This window comes from Mytilus edulis, chromosome 3, assembly GCF_963676685.1.
Source record: "Mytilus edulis chromosome 3, xbMytEdul2.2, whole genome shotgun sequence".
Taxonomy (NCBI): Eukaryota; Metazoa; Mollusca; class Bivalvia; order Mytilida; family Mytilidae; genus Mytilus; species Mytilus edulis.
The window spans coordinates 53,863,812-53,882,605 of NC_092346.1; the positions used below are offsets into that span (position 1 = coordinate 53,863,812).

Genomic DNA, 18,794 nt, shown 5'->3' on the forward strand with positions numbered 1-18,794 from the left:
TACTTTCTGGGTAATGGATATATATACCTTTTTGTCAAGATATCAAAAAAGTAATCATTTAGACGTTGATGGTTGTTTTACCATTTACTCTGAATATGATATAGGTGTGATAAATCTGATTGAATTTTAATGTAATATGCTATATTTCATCTGGTTGTCTAATGAAGAATCTGGTTACCAAGTACAAGTAAATAGGTAAACTTTGATGTCCAATATAAAACAGATTTTATTCAAACATGAAAATACTATGTTTACAGGTTTATGGATATTATTATCTTGTTTGCAAACTAGTAATTAATCAGCTTGAAAGCAAAGCATTGTTGACATTGGTTTCCAAAGACAAAATAATTAAGGCAATATATCAAACATTATGAGATCAGACTTCCAGGAATTTACGATATCATCCTCCCAATGTCCTCTGAACATGCAAACTTCTAATCAGTTAGTAAGTTTTGTCCTTTTTAGGCAAACCTCAAGTACATTTTTACTTGATAACCTTTCTGATATAAAATTTCTTCTAATGGTTTATTGTAGATGCTATTAGTTGTTTATAAAACCATAAGTGATGTCTCTCTCTTCCCCAGAGATTCTGAACAAACATGTTTTTCTGGGAAATGTTTATAGTTTATGGAAATACTTTTCAACCTGCATATTTTAGTTTAGTTCACACCTTTATTGATTTCATCAATTTAATTTAAGTTCTTTTATGAATATTTGATGTCATGTAAATGATTAAACAGAAAGAAAACATTCTTAGATATAACATGAGTGAAATTTTGTCTTTGAGAGTTTTTTTTGGTATTCATCCTTAGTATGCATGAAATATTTTCCATTCATCATCCCAGTGTTCTTAGAACTTTCAAACTTTGAATAATTTTTTTCAGGAATTCAAGTGAAACTTCAATTAGGTTCTGACAAAACCATATAGTTCTAAGAAATATGTTTTTTAAGTTATGTTAATATATGACAGACATGAATAGTATTTTCTGATATTCAAATATCTTGGAAGGAAAATGGAATTATGAAACGTTTTGTATTTTGTATTTCAATTGAATTGGTCTAACATTATTTTTCACTACTTTCTCTAAAGTTCAGTAAGAGGATTGGTCAGCATTAGACTTACCTTACTTAAAATCTTTGATCATTAATTGCAATTGCAGGATGATTGTTTAATGTGAAAAGACAGAAACAAAATGAGAAAAATATTGCTATCAATCATTTTTGATCACTCTTGTGGTTTAAAATTTCACCTTAACAGACATGCTTTTAAAATGAATGAATACCAAAGTACAACATAAAATTGAAGGTGTTTGGGATCATTAATAAAATATCTTTTAGACTTAAGTACTTTGGAAGGTGATGCCTAATGAATAGTTTCTTGTTTCTATTCCAGGTTATCACACCATTCCGAAATTTAGTACTGTGTGCCGAGAGTAGAAGAGAAATGGAGGAGTGGATATCAGCCCTCAAAACTGCTGCAAAGAAAGAATTTTATGATGTAAGTCTTACATTTTACAGAAAGATTTTTTCAGCTTTAATATAATAAACTCTTTATCCTTTTCTGTTTTATGATTGTGAAACACACTAGATTTAAACAAAGGCTGATCTAGATTGATCTTGCTTATGTACAAATGTTGACAGGACTGTGTTTATTATTGAAATACTCTTAGGGAACCACTTCATCTGGTTGCAGGTCCTGTTGAAGCCCAAAATTGGGGAAAATTGAGAAACTCTGGATTTTTTTGTGCAAAAGGCTACTGTACACAGATCAGTTTCACTCTTAACTAAGCCTTGTTCTGGGTAATGTGTTTACAGGGGTCTACAGATGTTAAGACAACAGAGGGATACATCTTTCAAAATCAATCTGTCTTCCAGGCCAAGAATTAGGATGCAAAGTCCTTTATAATTAAGGCTTTTTGCACCTGATGACCAACTGTGGGACACTTATGATTATATTAAAATTATTTAATTTTCCGAAATCCCCAATGATCCTTATCTTGTCCAAGGTTCTCCTTGAATGTTTATAAAGATAGTTTTTTTTCAAATGAATAATTGATAATGTTGAAAACATGACACAGATACAGTTGACTTTGATTGGTGATTAAGTATTATTACTGAGATAGTTATACACATGTTAGAAAATTGTCTAATTAGGTGGCATTGTCATTTGAATTTAATTATACCTAAACATTTTGCATAATTTATAAACTTAACTTTGCCCTAGTTATGGTTTCTTTAGTTCTTATAACTTTCACATCCATTATATCTTTTATATGGTTACAAGAGCGCAATTATTTGTTTACATTTAACCGGCAAGTTTTTTACCCCAAGATGGTACTCAGAATAGAATCCTATACGGCTTCTGATTAGTTGATACAGGATTGGAATTACATTTAATTGAAAGCTTATCCAATTAGGTTTAAAAATTGCCGAAAATCTTATTTACATTTTACGAAATATAGAAAATATCTTCAATTTCTGCACGTCGGAGACATTAAAAATATGCCTTTTTCATTAAGCGAAAAAAGTAGACGATTTTTTTCAACTGCATTTTAAGGCAATTTGAGCAGCATGACCCTATATTTTTTTTGATTGTAATGCAACACTGGCATTTCTAGTAACAGGAACTGCCACCCGTTTTTCGCTAGTTTGTGTAGTCTTCGAGAAAAAAAATACGGAACACTAGTGGTACCCTATGGAAAATGCATTACGAATAATTGCGCTCTTGTAACCATATGCATTTACAGGAACCTGATGTTCAGTGGTTGTCGTTTGTTGATGTGATTCATAAATGTTTCTTGTGTCTCATTGTTTATATAGATAAGACTGTTGGTTTTCCCATTTGAATGGTTTTACACTTATCATTTTTTGGAGCCCTTTATAGCTTGCCGTCTGGTGTGAGCCAAGGCTTTGTGTTGAAGACTGTACTTTGACCTATTATGGTTTACTTTTAGATATTGTGACTTTGATGGAGTGTTGTCTCATTGGCTCTCATACCTCATCTTCTTATATCTACATACATGTATTATGGTCTGAAGTGTCTGTCTGGCATTATTTCAAGTATATCTTGTCCTGTTTTAGGGTTCAGTGACTGTAGTTGTATAAATAAAATGTTATTTTAAAACTTGGAATGCATGAATGATAGACCATAATTGCACATTGCAAAAATTTGAAAAAATGAAAACTAATGTTGATTTCCACATACGATAATGAGTAAATCTTTATGATATATCCAGGAGGAACATCCTTTGCCTAATTTGATAGTTTTATGTCAACAAACTGAAATACAAAACTTTTCTTAACATTAACTTGTACGTAGTTTGATGTAAGATATTTAGCATGTTAGAGTACCTTGCTTTACTGTTTACATGAGCGATTTGGGAAAGTTTTCAGTTATGGTCCAAGTCTTAGCAAGTACAAGTCATAAAGGAATAACTTGGTCATTAGATAAAATGATCTTGTATTGTTTTGGTCCATACAAATTAGTTAACAGATTGTTGTCTACACTTTCAGTTTGTATGAAAAGGACATTTTAGGTTGAATTTAATATTAAGAACAAGATCTAAACAAATTTACAGTTATAGTATGTCGTTTGTGGACTTGTCTTGGATAGAAGTAAAGAAGGATCTCAGTGACCTATATTTTACACAAAAAATTTAGCATGATTCCTGAGTGAGTTGTATATATGTAAGGGTCCAGTTATAACAAGATTTTAATGATCTAAGTCGTATCTTCTTTACGTAAAATATTTAGGGATTAACTCTTGTTTGAGTGGCTTCATTTCTTTATTTTGAAAAAAAAACCACATTCATTGTGTTGATTAAAAACTGATTTGGTTAATTTTGTTTTTATTCTTATCATCCCCTTTGTAAATAAACAAATAACAGTTTAAAGTAAACAAGTTAATTACATTTTTTGTGAGTAAATATTTGTTAAATTTTATGTATTTCTATATTTGTATTGAATTAAGTTATTTCTCTTAGATTTTGTGCTGAAAAACAATTACAATTTATTGTCATATTTATTTGAGAAAACAAGTTTTTGATTCTTTATTTTTTGAGAATTAATTAGTCCTTTGGTGGTTAACAACTTTCAACTACCATATTTTCATTCCTATCAAATGTGAAATCTAACACAGATAGGATAATCTGATCCTAATCAGGCTGATACAAGTCACAACATTATGACGATAGTCTTTGTAATGAGGACGTCATCGGAAAACATTGGAAGCCATATAGTAAGAACGCTTGTACCGTCAATGAAATGCTCGTCACACAATGGTTCTTCTAATCTCTTAATGTGTTTGTACCTAATGCAATGATCCAAATTCCAATAAAGAACCAGGCAAACGACCATCTTAATCAGATGAAAGTTTGGTCCTAATCAAATGAAAGTTTACTCTATACGTTGTGAAGGAGTGTGGTTATTATCGCTGATGGGATTTATAGGGTTTCCCCATTCAAACAACTATCATTGACGATTATTAGTGAAGCTTTGTAGCAATTTGTTTCTGGTGGAAAAATGAGTAAATGTGTTTGCAGGTTTATTGACGTCACATGGTCAGGTTTAAAGCTGGTTAATAACATTTTTGAGCAAACAAAACATTGGATTTGTTTATGGTATATAAACATTCTGATAAAATGGGTAAAGACTTAGAGTCAGAGTTGATTGAACCAGATAGTTACCAAAACAGGAGATATACAATGTTTTCTAAGACAAAGTTGAAAATTCATAAAGCTGAAAAGGTAGGATTTATTTTATATCACAACATACACATTAATCAGTTTCTTTGAGATGAGTTTATTCAATATATATTTTGCTCAGCGCCATTTTACAAATTTGGTGATGAATAAAATATTCTTGTGAAGGATCAGCTTCCTGCAGGTTACCTTTACCATAGATTTATCTCAGTTACTCCTTCAGCTATTTTTTTTCACCTGATAATGTAAAAACCAGCATCTGATGAGATCTAAATAAAATTTACCACTGGCAAATAAAGGAATTACTATTTGCTTACCATGAAGTTGTGAGTTTATTTTGGACCTGAGTTTGGATGTCTCTTTTGATGTCTTTCTCTTCTCTCCAACATGTAAAATTATTATCAAATTGGAAAAACACTAAAAAGCTATGAAATGTATGTTTCAAATTAAATTCATTATATTATCATATGTGGATGGTTTACCATGGTAGGTCATTAAACTCATGATGTATGAGGTAAAGAAAATCAAGATAGATGACTGACAGTTGAATGATTCCTATAATCCTTTAATCATTTAGAATTTTGAAAGGTATGAATTAATTAAAGATGTATGGTAAAAACAAACATCAGAGAAACAAAAACACAAGTTTACCCAGATAGGCATCAACAATGGACATACCATTTCCACTTTTATCTGCAAATCACCCTCAATGATGGACAAAGTTTTGCCATGTATGTTGATCTCAACTTAAGCCTCAACCATGGACAAGCTACTCCATACATGTTAATCTCAAAAACACCCTCAATTTTGCCCGATTGTTAATGAATTTTACAGTACAGTCTGATATCTTATATCAACACCTTTTGTCTAATATCACACCAGGGGAGGATCCAGCCATTTTCAAAAAGAGGGGGGGGGGGGGTTCCAACCATATCTTCCCATTCAAATGCATTGATCGCAGGAGTTTCTCGCTGCATTGAAGATCTATTGATGATCTTCCGCTGTTGTCTGTTCTATGGTTGGTTTGTTGACTCTTTGACACATTCCTCATTGCCATTCTCAATTCTAAGATTAATAATTTTATTTATAATAAAATCATGCCTTTTTGAATGATATGTATTTTTGTCAAATTTTGTCAATCTACAAATAAGATATCAAACAAATAAAGCTGACGTTCCTATGAAGAGATCAGGCCTGAGTAGCCTCATTTTAATTTGTGATTGGTCAGTACAAACTTGATTTTGAGAGAAAATCTAACTAACTAGTGCAATAGTATAAAGTGAGAAACACGTTACTGATCCTATCATTTTACCTTGGAGGTATTGAATACCTCTTCATTATGTAAATTAAGTGACATAACCTTGGGGCACCATGATTGATAACAAGAGGATATTTACTTTGACAGCTGATTATTATATACTCATATATTACATCTACATCTAATACAACTATATACTGTCCACCAACATGTTCTTTTACCTGTTATTTGTCATTTATTTTGATGAATTAATCATCTAAAGACTGGGGTCATCTCAAAATGTGAAATGACTGATATTTGATTGTATTTTTGATGAACATGTAGGATACCCAATATATATTTCTGTTAGGACTATTTGATCTACCTGAAAAAGTGGATGTAACCCCCAAAAAATGTGCAAGTGAGAATTAATTGAATTCATTCTTTAGGATATAAATCATGCAAAAAGAAAAATATGCATTTAATAGGTAATCTTTTAGCAGGGTTACAGGGGACACTTATACTTATGGTCATGTTATATGTTACTTGTTATAATATAATACATGTACAAAAATGTACAAAACATTAGCAAAACCATATAATATTTACGAGAAATGTCTTTTTATTGAGTTGTTTTTCATAGAACTATACATTATTTCTTTGGAATTATGGTAAAAAAAGTTATTTCACAGTGTAAAACATTCATCTTTGTGATCGAAACTTGCTCAATACATCATTCTGAGAGGTTGGGTAGCTCTGACTTTGAAAAAGAATCAGAATTTAGCAGATATGCAAGTGAATGAAATCAGATAAGGGAAATGTATGCAAAGTTATCCTCATAAGAGTATATAAATATTACAATACATTTATGTGAAATTGTTGAAGGTCGTACGGTGACGTATAGTTGTTGATGTCTGTGTCATTCGGTTTCTTGTGGAGTTGTTTCATTGCCAATCATGCCACATCTTCTTTACTATGAATCTACAGTTACTCCTCTTTTTACTATGGATTAACTGTATTTCCAGCTACCAAATTTGATGTATCAGAAGAACTATGGTCTGATGCTAGCATCTATAGTGTAGCTTGTTATCCTCACTGACTGTTTATTTTTTAGTTTTGACTGCCCTACCATTCATCTAATTTGATATATCAAAACATTCTGCCTCCACTGAAAACTGAACAATATATATGACTGCAACGAAACAACAGTGCACCACAACATACATGTATGAAACAAGTTTGAACCAAAAAACACCACAACATATAAAGATGATATTTGTAAACCATTGAGACCATTTGGACATCAAAAAATGAATCTAAAGCAATTGAATATAACTTAAATGGTTCACTTATATCGTTTTAAAACATTTAGTTACAAATGTAACACTTAATATACATGTATTGCACAATTTGAAATACGCATAATTGAATTCACATAAACATATAAAATAAGGAGATGCATCAAAGTTCAAATGAAGTGGGATGATAAGCAAATTCACATGTCCACAATTTTTGAAGGTACCTTTTATTATACCCCGGCTTTTGAAAAAAAGGGGGTATACTGTTTTACCTCTGTCTGTCATTCCGTCAGTCCGTCCGTCCCATGAATATTTTTCATCACATTTTTCTCAGGAACTACACTACCAGGATTTCTGAAATTTGGTTTCAGGCTTGATATAAGTCAGTTATACTGTGTGATGCGTTTTCAGATTCATCACTCGACAACTTCCTGTTTACCAAACACTTGTATCATTTTTACACCTGATAGCCAAGTTGAAAATTTTTCGTCACATTTTTCTCAGGAACTGCACTACCAGGATTTCTGATATTTGGTTTCAGACTTGATATAAGTCAGCTATACCGTGTGATGCGTTTTCAGATTCATCACTCGACAACTTTCTGTTTACCGAACACTTGTACCATTTTTACACCTGATAGCCAAGTTGAAAATTTTCGTCACATTTTTCTCAGGAAGTACACTACCAGGATTTCTGAACTTTGGTTTCAGGCTTGATATAAGTCAGCTATACCGTGTGATGCATTTTCAGATTCATCACTCAACAACTTCCTGTTAACCGAACACTTGTATCATTTTTACACCTGATAGCCAAGTTGAAAATTTTCGTCACATTTTCTCAGGAACTACTATACAAGGATTTCTGAAATTTGGTTTAAGGGTCAATATAAGTCAGCTATACCGTGTGATGCGTTTTCAGATTCATCACTCAACAACTTCCTGTTTACCGAACACTTGCATATTTTTACACAATTAATATTATCCACTTGTGGCAAGGGTATCATCAGTGAGCAGTAGCTCGCAGTTTCACTTGTTTTTCTTTAAATTGAAGGTTTTATGAATTTTTTATTTTCATTTTTGGGTTGTTTTTTTATTGAGGGATGAGGGCATTTTTCTTTTGCACCTGTCTGCTATTTTATTTCATTCCTTACAACCTCAGAGAAAACTGCATTCGGTTATTAGTAAGCAATGATTTGTTACCTACATTAATTGCATATATTGACTGTAGTATGGGAAGATTAAATACACATCTATATGAATTTGTCCTCATATATTTAATTTCTACTGAATTGTCATATATGTCAAGTAGGCTTGATATTTTAAGCTTTTCAAATTAATTTTGTGTTCATATGAATTTGATTATTTGACATTTTAAGACATTTGATGATTTTTCTATATTGTATACATCTGTTAACCAAAACTTTGACAGGACCTGATGTTTAGCAAATTGATGAAACAGCCATTTCCTGTTGGCATTGGGAATTGATTCAAGTATTGATAGATTTTTTTTCTGTTTTGTGGGAGGCATTTTATTACCCTTGAGTCTCTGTAATAACATTTTGAAGTATAAGACAAAAACCAATTGACCTTTTCCCAATTCCTTTTTGACCTTTTCCCATGTATTACATGTATAATACACAGGAAACCAGTCATTTTATGGTCATTGGTGGTTTCTTTGTGTACCTAGCTGTCACAGGGGTTTGTTTTAAGACTTGTCATAGGAATTTTATTCAAGATGAGTTTGGTAACGTGTTGTTGTGTTGCTTCTGAGAATGGAGGAAATTCTGACCTTAAAGTGAGTGATAATTTCTATTATTATTTGGATGATTGTTTTAGTGGGATTAATATGGATGATATGAAGCCAGGTTTGGATATTATATTGAATACTGATGATACATTGTTTCAAAATATACATATTTAGTGTGAGCTTCCAATAATAATGACAAATAAAAACAAATAACTCAAATAACTAAACAATCAGGTACAAATGAATAAAATGTGTGTTCAAAATCACGATGTTGTTTTTATCCCCAAGGCATACTTACAGAAATACTTGACATTTTGATAGCAGTTCAAATACAAGAATTAAAGTATGGAAAGGCTGATAATAATTCTGTTTTACAACTTTATCAATTTTGACAGTACTAGGCAAATTACAAAACATTTACAGAAAATTATGTCCCATGCTGCAGTTGTATCAAGGGGAGGGGTAGTAGTTCTAGCTACCCATCTGTCCCATGCTGCAGTTGTATCAAGGGGAGGGGTAGTAGTTCTAGCCAACCATCTGTCCCATGCTGCAGTTGTATCAAGGGGGAGGGTAATAGTTCTAGCCACCCATCTGTCCCATGCTGCAGTTGTATCAAGGGGGAGGGGTAGTAGTTCTAGCTACCCATCTGTCCCATGCTGCAGTTGTATCAAGGGGGAGGGGTAGTAGTTCTAGCTACCCATCTGTCCCATGCTGCAGTCGTATCAAGGGGGAGGGGTAGTAGTTCTAGCCACCCATCTGTCCCATGTAATTTTCAACACATTTTTCTCAAAACACATCAGAGCGTCCTGAACTTCAATAGCACATTACATTTTTGAAATGTTTAACTGTGGAGTATTTTCACATCCATTACAAATCAATTTTCTGTTTTTATCAAATACGTGTAGTGAAGGTATCATTAGTCTGTACATCGCTGACAGTTCTTCTGGTTATAACCTGCTTGACTTTGCTTCTGGATCTTGATTAAAGTACCATATCATGTATATGGGTGATGAAGGTTATACCCAATATCATAACTTAGGTGGTATGGCATAGAAGAGCTGAGTTGTAAATCATCAATTACCAGAAATACTGCTGTGATAAAATCTTTACCTTGAGAGTACTAGTATTTACATTTTGTACAGGAAAGATTATCTCAACTGTACTAGTGCATACTATTTAAATTTTAAAGTGCCAACTATTACTCTGGTAGAACATAGATATACATGTATGGGTAGAATGATCCTCAATCAAAATCCAAGAGGACCACTACTAGAAAAAAGTAGAAAAAAATGTAATTTTTGAAATGGACCCTACTCCTTATGCTGCAAATAACAGATTTCATTCTAATTGTGTTATTTTATGTAGGTGCCAATTTAGAATTTCATGCTTTTAAAAGGAGCTTTTTCTCTGCTTTGTCGTAAAACATTTTTTTTTTCAGTTTGAAAAAGTAGACATCTTTTATATAATTTACTTTAAATGGAAAAAAAAAACATTTTTTTTATATAGTATACATACATCATTGACTGTTGATTTCTAAAAAAAAAAAAAAGAACAAAAACGAGTACAGATGGTTTTAGACATGATTTTACAATATATTTTATATTAATCACTTCTTTGCTAGACTTTCTTCTTTTTAAGTAACCTAATTATTTTTGTGAATATTCACTTTGTCACTTTCTAACCACATGAAGAAGATTTTCATTAACCAATTCTTTACTTTGTTAATGTAATTATATAAAACAAGATCTGAGTTATATCTAATTGAAATGATTTATATTTGCTTTTTTATTATAATTGTTTTAAATGAATGATGTCAAAAATTACATGGTTGACAGTCTGCCTTGTTTTACAAGTACTGTACATATCCTATGAATGAAAAAGGGGAATGAGTTCTGAGAACTAATATTAATATCATTTACTGTGGTAAAAAGATATGTCACTACTAATATAACTTTTATAATTGTAGGGTAATGCCAGCCAACGAGAAATGATGTCTGGTCAACATAACTGGTACGCCTGTTCACATGCTCGCCCAACATATTGTAATGTCTGTCGTGAAGCCCTTTCTGGTGTTACGTCCCACGGTCTTTCTTGTGAAGGTAAGAATATAATGATGTATGCTTACAAGAAAAAGGCTGAAATAGTAGAATGTATTGTGTATCCCACTTTTAGATTTAATGGTTTACTGCAGCCACCTTGTCCATTAGTATAGACATGAAACTTTCATTTTCATTTACAGCCAATTTCATTGAGTGTGTAGCTAAAAGTAATATCTTTGGTTAGCTTGCTTGCTAGCTGAACCTTGAAGTCAATATTAGGTAAGGTAAACTACCCTCCTTTAAGAATTGACTAGTCCCACAGATAACCAATCTATCTGTCTATAGGACTAGGCTACTTCAAAGAAGGGTAGTATACCTTACCTAATAATGATTTCATGGTTTAGCTAGCAAGCAAGCTAACCAATGATATAACCTTTAGCTACACACTGAATGAAACTAGTCTGACAGATAACCAATCTGTCTGTCTATAGGACTAGGCTACTTCGAAAGGAGGGTAGTATACCTTACCTAATAATGATTTCATGCTTCAGCTAGCAAGCAAACTAACCAATGATATTACCTTTAGCTACACACTGAATGAAATCGGCTGTAAAAATGTTTACTTCTCTTTCAAAATAACAAGTGTTTTAAAAGACTGTCATAAATTGACTGTACATATGTAAACCTCCCAAACGTGTTCTTCCCCCAAATGTGTCTGATTCCTCCAAACATGTCTTTTCTCCTCAAATGTGTCTGATAATCGTTATCGCAAAATCGTGTCCACTGTTAAACGCCAGAAAGTCTCACGTCTCTTAGCACTAATACATGTATGTCCTAAATGAAAGCAATAACTTTAAGGCAATTCTTCAATGGGGGAAGCAGTTGATGAATTTGTCATTTATTAGCATACGCTTGTTCAATTCCGGTTGCTTGTGATTATCATAATTGCATATTTAACATATGAATCAAATTTTGACTGTGATTGCTAATTGTCCAGTTGCAAGTATTTCATGCACATTTATAACAAACATGCAAATAGTTCTAGTACAACTGAATTAATCGTTTACTATGTAAATTATTTGTTACTGATAAATTCGAATGATGCCTTTTATATTAATCTGAGGATGGGCTTTTAGCAGATAGACTTTAACCCAGTCATGGGTCCCCAAATATTCAGAGGAACAATGTACTAATTTTCATAGATTTTATGGGAAACCAAGAATTTTAATATTCAAAAATTGGTTCTAAGAATGATAAATGAATCCACAGTATATAACTATGGTATATATTTGACAAATAATGTCACAGCAATTAAATTATTTAAGTCACTTTAAGTAGCAGAAGAAAAAAGAGGAAATATCCTGGCTCATACTACATTCGTTATATAGTTTCTTTTGATATATCTTGTCTGTAGTATATTTGTACATGCATGTATTTATTATCATATGCATTAGTTTTCAAGTTTGTTAATTGAACAGCCATGTTCTATGAACTTAATCTTAGTACAGGATTCGGGATACAAGGTCATTAGATAACATGGGAGACAGTGTGTTTCAGGCTGGTGGTTTTAGCAGAACAGTGTTAGTAATTTACATCTATAATCATAATGATTTGGGATCTTAGATTTTCATTGAAAATTCTCTTGACTTATCAAGTACAATTGAGAGTACTTTTATAGACTAGGTAGATTTTAAGTCTGACATATTCTAATGACACAAGACTATACTGTGGATTCATTTGTTTTCCTGGGTACCAATTTTCGTGGATTAAGGAAACCTACATGTTTGTGGATACTTAATTTCATGGATTTGTCGAAGTCTGCATACAAGCATATGGAAAAATTGTCATTCATTGAACATTTAATTTCGTGGTTTACCTATACCCACGAAATGCATGATAATTGGTATCTAACAAATAATTACGAATCCACAGTTTGTTGTCCTAAAGATGTCTTTTCGGTGTTTTAGTCATTGGGTGTTAATCTAGTCATTTGGTTGCTGTCTCAATAAGATTTACCCCAGATCTTCCTTTACCTACACTTTTAACAATCAAATGAAAATATTGAATTCCTGATCTTGCCCTCACCACATAATCTAGTGTCCATTTGAGCAAAGATTTTGTATATGTTACATCAATCTTACAACACAGCATGCCTTACATAAAAAAATCAATTCAACCACAACTGTCCAAAGTTAGTTCTACATGCTAAAGTTGCCTACAGGAAGGATACACTTCCATCTGATTCTTCCATCTAATTTGTTAGTGAAGAAGAGGATAACAAAGTCATTCAGGTGTGAGTTACATGATATTAATTACTTCTTATACTAATGAAGCAGGTGAACTTGTTATAACTAGAATAGATATAAGATACTTACTTAATTGATTGATTCCTCATCAAGATAATTCACTAAGTTGTTGATTGCTGTGTAAAACATGATTCTCAGGTTGTTAGTAAGTGAGAGGAGCTTAACAAAAGTGAAGGGTTATCGCCTATACCAATAAGTGGGATAATTTCTGCGCTTTGTCATTCCCAATTTCAGTAGATTTTTCATAAGGGTGTAAAAAGCACACATTTAGAAGGTAAATTTCTTTTATTAAATAATCTTCTATCTACATATTCAGATCTCTTACAAATGCCTTTGGAAATTGCAAGGCATTGATTGACGTACCTCATTTAGATATGTTTTCCTAAAGTATAGGAGGTAATACAAGTTATATGATTCCATTATACCTCAAAGGTAGCCAAGGTCGATAAACACCTCCTAGTAGTAGTACCATTGACAATAGCAAACAGTAGCAAAAACCTCTATCCTGAACTTTCAGTTGTGTTGACGAACATTTTGCATGGCAGTTGTTTATTATTCGACCACACTTGTATGTCATTGTCACATAAGCCAGACATTCTTTCTCGGTCCTGTAGCTCAGTAAAATGTAACATACTCTGTCAACTAGGTTATGTAAATTCTTTAAGAGAAGCATAAATTATATACCCCCCCCCCCCCCCCCCCCCCCCCAAAAAAAAAAAAAAAAAAGATAGAAAAAGATATTTAGAGGGCATTGGTCTTGTTTCATTTAAAATAAATATAATTATCATACTTTTACATTTTTATAATCAGTGTCTAGCCATGCCAAATTATTCTGAGTCTGAATTCTTCAACTGGATATAGTTTAATGTGTGGGAGAAAAACAAACTGCCCTTCATATCTGAATTGTATTAATTCTACTATAGCAAAGGTCAATAATTCAAATGATCTTTACAGCTAACCTTTCATAGAAGTTTACATAAATATTTAAAGAACTGAATGTCAAAAAGATATATAAGTAACAAATGAAAGATTCTAATTTTAGAAACAATGCCATTTTGTCTATTTTGAAGTGGTTAAATTGTTTAAACATGGTAAACATTTGTAAGAGATACCTCCTAAGAAGTGTTTCTTACTTCTAACAAAGTCTGATGTTTAACAGTCAGTTTACAGGAAAACTTGTTCACGTGTTTACATTTTTAAGTTTGTTTAGCAAGTGTTGCACTTCATAAAAGTAAATAATACAGAACATTGAGTACATTGACATCAAGTTTGCCTTGAAAGTGAAAAAGTTTTCTTTTTGTTGTTAAGCATGTAGCTTTCCGATTGTATGAACTGATTAAAACTATCAGTTGTAGAAATAATGGTATATTGTAGTATAAAACGATTCTTTAATAAGGTATTCATAGTAGACTGGTAAAAGTAACTAATTTTTACATATTTCAAATCTGCTTGGTATTTGTTGAACAAATATCTTTAAATTTTATTTCATTCATTCTTTAGATCAGACAAAAAATCCTAAGCAATCAGGCCTTGATTTTTTTAAATACCTGTTGAGTCCCCTTAATAAACTACAAAATATTTCCATCTTTTCTGTTGATTTTTATTTTATTCACAGTCAAATCGGCAAGAAATTATCTTAATAGTCTAGAGATTAATTGAGAAAATGCAATTTGAATAAGATTGCAGTCATTGAAATTAAACGCTGACAAAATATTGACAGTGCCATTGTAATTTGTGATGAAGATTTCCATTAAATCTGTGTCAATTCCATTATAAGATGTTATTTAAGGAAGAGAAAAACAGTGAGGAACTGACGTTGTCCATTTTCTTGTCAGGAAATCAATCATCTTACTAATGGCAATGATAGATGGTGTCTGTTGCTGAACATTGTACCCACAATTTGGCTTCATATTAGCTCTATTGAGAAGGCTCAATCTGCTATTGGGACAATAACAGACTAATTGTATTTATTGTGTATGAGCTTTATTATTACTGTTACAGACTTGGTTAGATGTGACTATTTTTGGTCATCAAATGCAACTTTGTACCATTGTACAGTTTTATGAAAAGCTTACATGGTAAAATGCTATTGTAAATTGAATTTGAATAATTAATTACAAATCAAATGTAAATAAAAAAAATATCATTTTTTTTGTTGTTGGAAAACATATTTATAGAAAGACATTCTGTTTACCGGTATATAATTTTTATGGTAATTTTGTTTTTAAAAACATTTATATAAAACAAACACCTGTTTAATTTAAAAGACATAGAACTCAATGATATCTTCCTTGATTTTATTGTTTTTCTAGGTTGCTGGCTCATGGAAGTATTCTCCAAATCCTGTTATATTCATAGATATTACTGGGGGTTTTACATTTTGTGTGAAACCAAATTTAGCTTGATCTTATAAGTTATATGCATGTATTAGTTAGTAGAAATTGCTTTAGTGCTGCTTTCATACTGTATTAGTCATTTGGTAGTTTAAAGAATTGCTTTGTTTATTTTCAGTGTGTAAATTTAAAGCTCACAAACGGTGTGCTGTGAAGGCTCAGAGTACATGTAAGTGGACCACTTTAGCAGCTATAGGTAAAGACATTATAGAAGATGAAGATGGGGTAAGTGTTATTAACATACTCTGTTGTCAGGTTACAGTTATTTATTGTATTAAACAAAATCTAGAAAAAAATATCACGGGGAAGTTCATTATACTGTCACTCTAGAAGTGGGCTATATTGCATTAATCTTTTCCAACAAATATTTCAGTCACACTGATTCTAGTTCATGTACTGCTAAACAGAATGACTATATGAGATGACAGGGATGAGTTGTTATATGTGACCACTTTTCAAATCTGTCTGACACCTTCTCCAAGACTTACCACAATAACATGTGCATTCTTGTTTTATCTCTGATGAAATGATAAAAAATTTCAAAGAAAGTTAATTTGCTGTTAACTAGGGTTAACAAATTCAAAATCCAAATTCAGCATTGTTGTGGCTTAGCTTATGGAATAATTTACAATACTGTAAATTCAGAAATTATAATGAACTTTTTATAATGGCAAATAATGCGACCATACTTTTTATAATGGTAAATAATGCGACTGGGTGCAGATCGCAATATTATAAACTCGCATTTTGATATCTGATACATATGTTTTATGCAGATATTCTTATAATCGTAAAAATTAATCTCACATTTTTGTCTATTCTTAAAAATTGCAATAATGAATGCACTGAATTTGCACTAATAAAAGAAATCAATGGCAACTTTTAAGTGAAGAAAAGTAAGATTTCTATATTTATGTATTATATTTTTGCATTCATATCTCATTTATTTGATCAGCTTAAGCCTTTCCAATACTAATTTGAATTTCTCTGTATGAGGCTTGCAGTCTTAAAAATCCTAGCTAGTAAGTAGACTTTTTTTAATTGCAAGTTGACACAATTAAAAACACCTGTTATAGTAAGTGACAACTTGTAGCTTTTCAAAAGCAAAGCTGATTGTACAGTTCATTTTTATTGGACAACTGAATACTGAGCAGGTAGAGTGCCAGTGATGTTCTTTATTACATTCAGAATTTACTTACATTCTTGTGAGATACACCATTGTATAACTTCCTAATTTTAATTACAGATTTCCATGCCACATCAATGGTTAGAAGGAAATCTGCCAGTCAGTGCTAAATGTACAGTCTGCGACAAAACTTGTGGTAGTGTACTCAAACTGCAGGACTGGAGATGTCTCTGGTGTAAAGTAATGGTAGGTTTTAACAAATTAAACATAGGACTTACAAAACATTTTATAATTTCATTTTAAAGTGCAGTTATGGATTGTTATTTGTCCTGTAATTGATTGATTGTAACTTGCTTAATGTATTGTGGTAATTATTTAATGCAAAGTTGGTCAGGACAAGAACAAATCCACAATTGATACAATAGATAGGTTCTGCAAAGTGGGTCAGGACAAGAACAAATCCACAATTGATACAATAGATAGGTTCTGCAAAGTGGGTCAGGACAAGAACAAATCAACAATTGATACAATAGATAGGTTCTGCAAAGTGGGTCAGGACAAGAACAAATCCTCAATTGATACAATAGATAGGTTCTGCAAAGTGGGTCAGGACAAGAACAAATCCACAATTGATACAATAGATAGGTTCTGCAAAGTGGGTCAGGACAAGAACAAATCAACAATTGATACAATAGATAGGTTCTGCAAAGTGGGTCAGGACAAGAACAAATCCTCAATTGATACAATAGATAGGTTCTGCACAGTGTGTCCAGAAGGATGAAAGACCTTGAAATTTGATCTGCCAATTGAAAATGATGGAATGTTGGATGGACAGGCATGATTGTCATGGGTACTGAAATTTGGCTTTGCCACAGGCCACCTATGGACCCACCAGAAAGTTGTTACATATCTGTCCTACAAAACTCATTAAAAATAAGACATTCAGATATCATAGAAAATTGACCTGTGCCTTTCTGCATTTCATGACACATCATTTCACACTAACTTGAACCAATTTGGTATTTGTTAGAGAGTTGTCTTCATGGCAATCATACCACATCAACACATTAACACTACAATTTCACCAAATATATATGTATACCAGTATATGAAAAGAATTATGAAACAGGAAGATGTATACTTGTTGTTTCTATCACTTTATTTCTTTTATTAAATATTTACTATGTTTGCTTCAGGTACATTCAAATTGTAAAGAAGAACTGTCAAGAAAATGTCCACTTGGTCAGTGTAGAGTGTCAATACTGCCACCTACAGCTATAAACAATATAGACTGTGACGGATACTGGGAAGCTACACGACCTAATCGTACTAGTCCCTTACTTGTATTTGTAAATACAAAATCTGGTGATAATCAGGTATGTGACATTTTATCTTAGTCCACACTAAAAAAATCTTTTCCTGCAGAATCAAAAAAAATAAATTCAAAGAGCAGTGTGCTGCATCTTTTTGGTTGTTAACTAGCATGACACCACCGCCACCACAGAGATTCCAATTTTATTGATGCATTTGTCTCTCATGAGATAAATCAAATTTTGAAGTGCTTTGAACACACACACAGTTTACTAGTTATAGTGTGTGTATATGTGACTATTTTATAAGTATTTTAAAACTTCTATTTCATAGGGTGTAAAGTTTTTACGACGATTTAAACAGCTTTTAAATCCAGCTCAGGTTTTTGATCTCATGAATGGTGGACCTCATCCAGGGTAGGTAGCCAAGAATTTTTGCATTATTTGTTTAAATTGTTCTATTGGTTAAATGTTAATTTGTAAAGGTATGTTTCCCTTTGGTATATTTGGTTACTGGATGTCAAAATGGACCATTTTATATATATACAAATATATATATGTCAACCATGTTTTTGCTTACTACTGTATCATAAAATATTATGTTATTTATAAGATAGGCGAAGTTTTATTTTATATAAT

At 32.0% G+C, this 18,794-nt stretch overlaps 1 protein-coding gene across 3 annotated transcripts in view; it reads left to right on the forward strand.

Moving 5' to 3' along the window:
* LOC139516852 (diacylglycerol kinase delta-like) overlaps window positions 1-18,794 on the forward strand; it is a 78,045-nt gene that overhangs the window by 24,591 nt on the left and 34,660 nt on the right. For all 3 annotated transcript variants that reach the window (XM_071307199.1, XM_071307201.1, XM_071307202.1), the window contains 6 exons: window positions 1,394-1,498; window positions 10,948-11,080; window positions 15,838-15,944; window positions 16,966-17,091; window positions 18,042-18,221; window positions 18,490-18,572. In XM_071307199.1, the coding sequence (XP_071163300.1) occupies window positions 1,394-1,498; window positions 10,948-11,080; window positions 15,838-15,944; window positions 16,966-17,091; window positions 18,042-18,221; window positions 18,490-18,572 (734 nt within the window). The remainder of the gene's footprint in view (window positions 1-1,393; window positions 1,499-10,947; window positions 11,081-15,837; window positions 15,945-16,965; window positions 17,092-18,041; window positions 18,222-18,489; window positions 18,573-18,794) is intronic.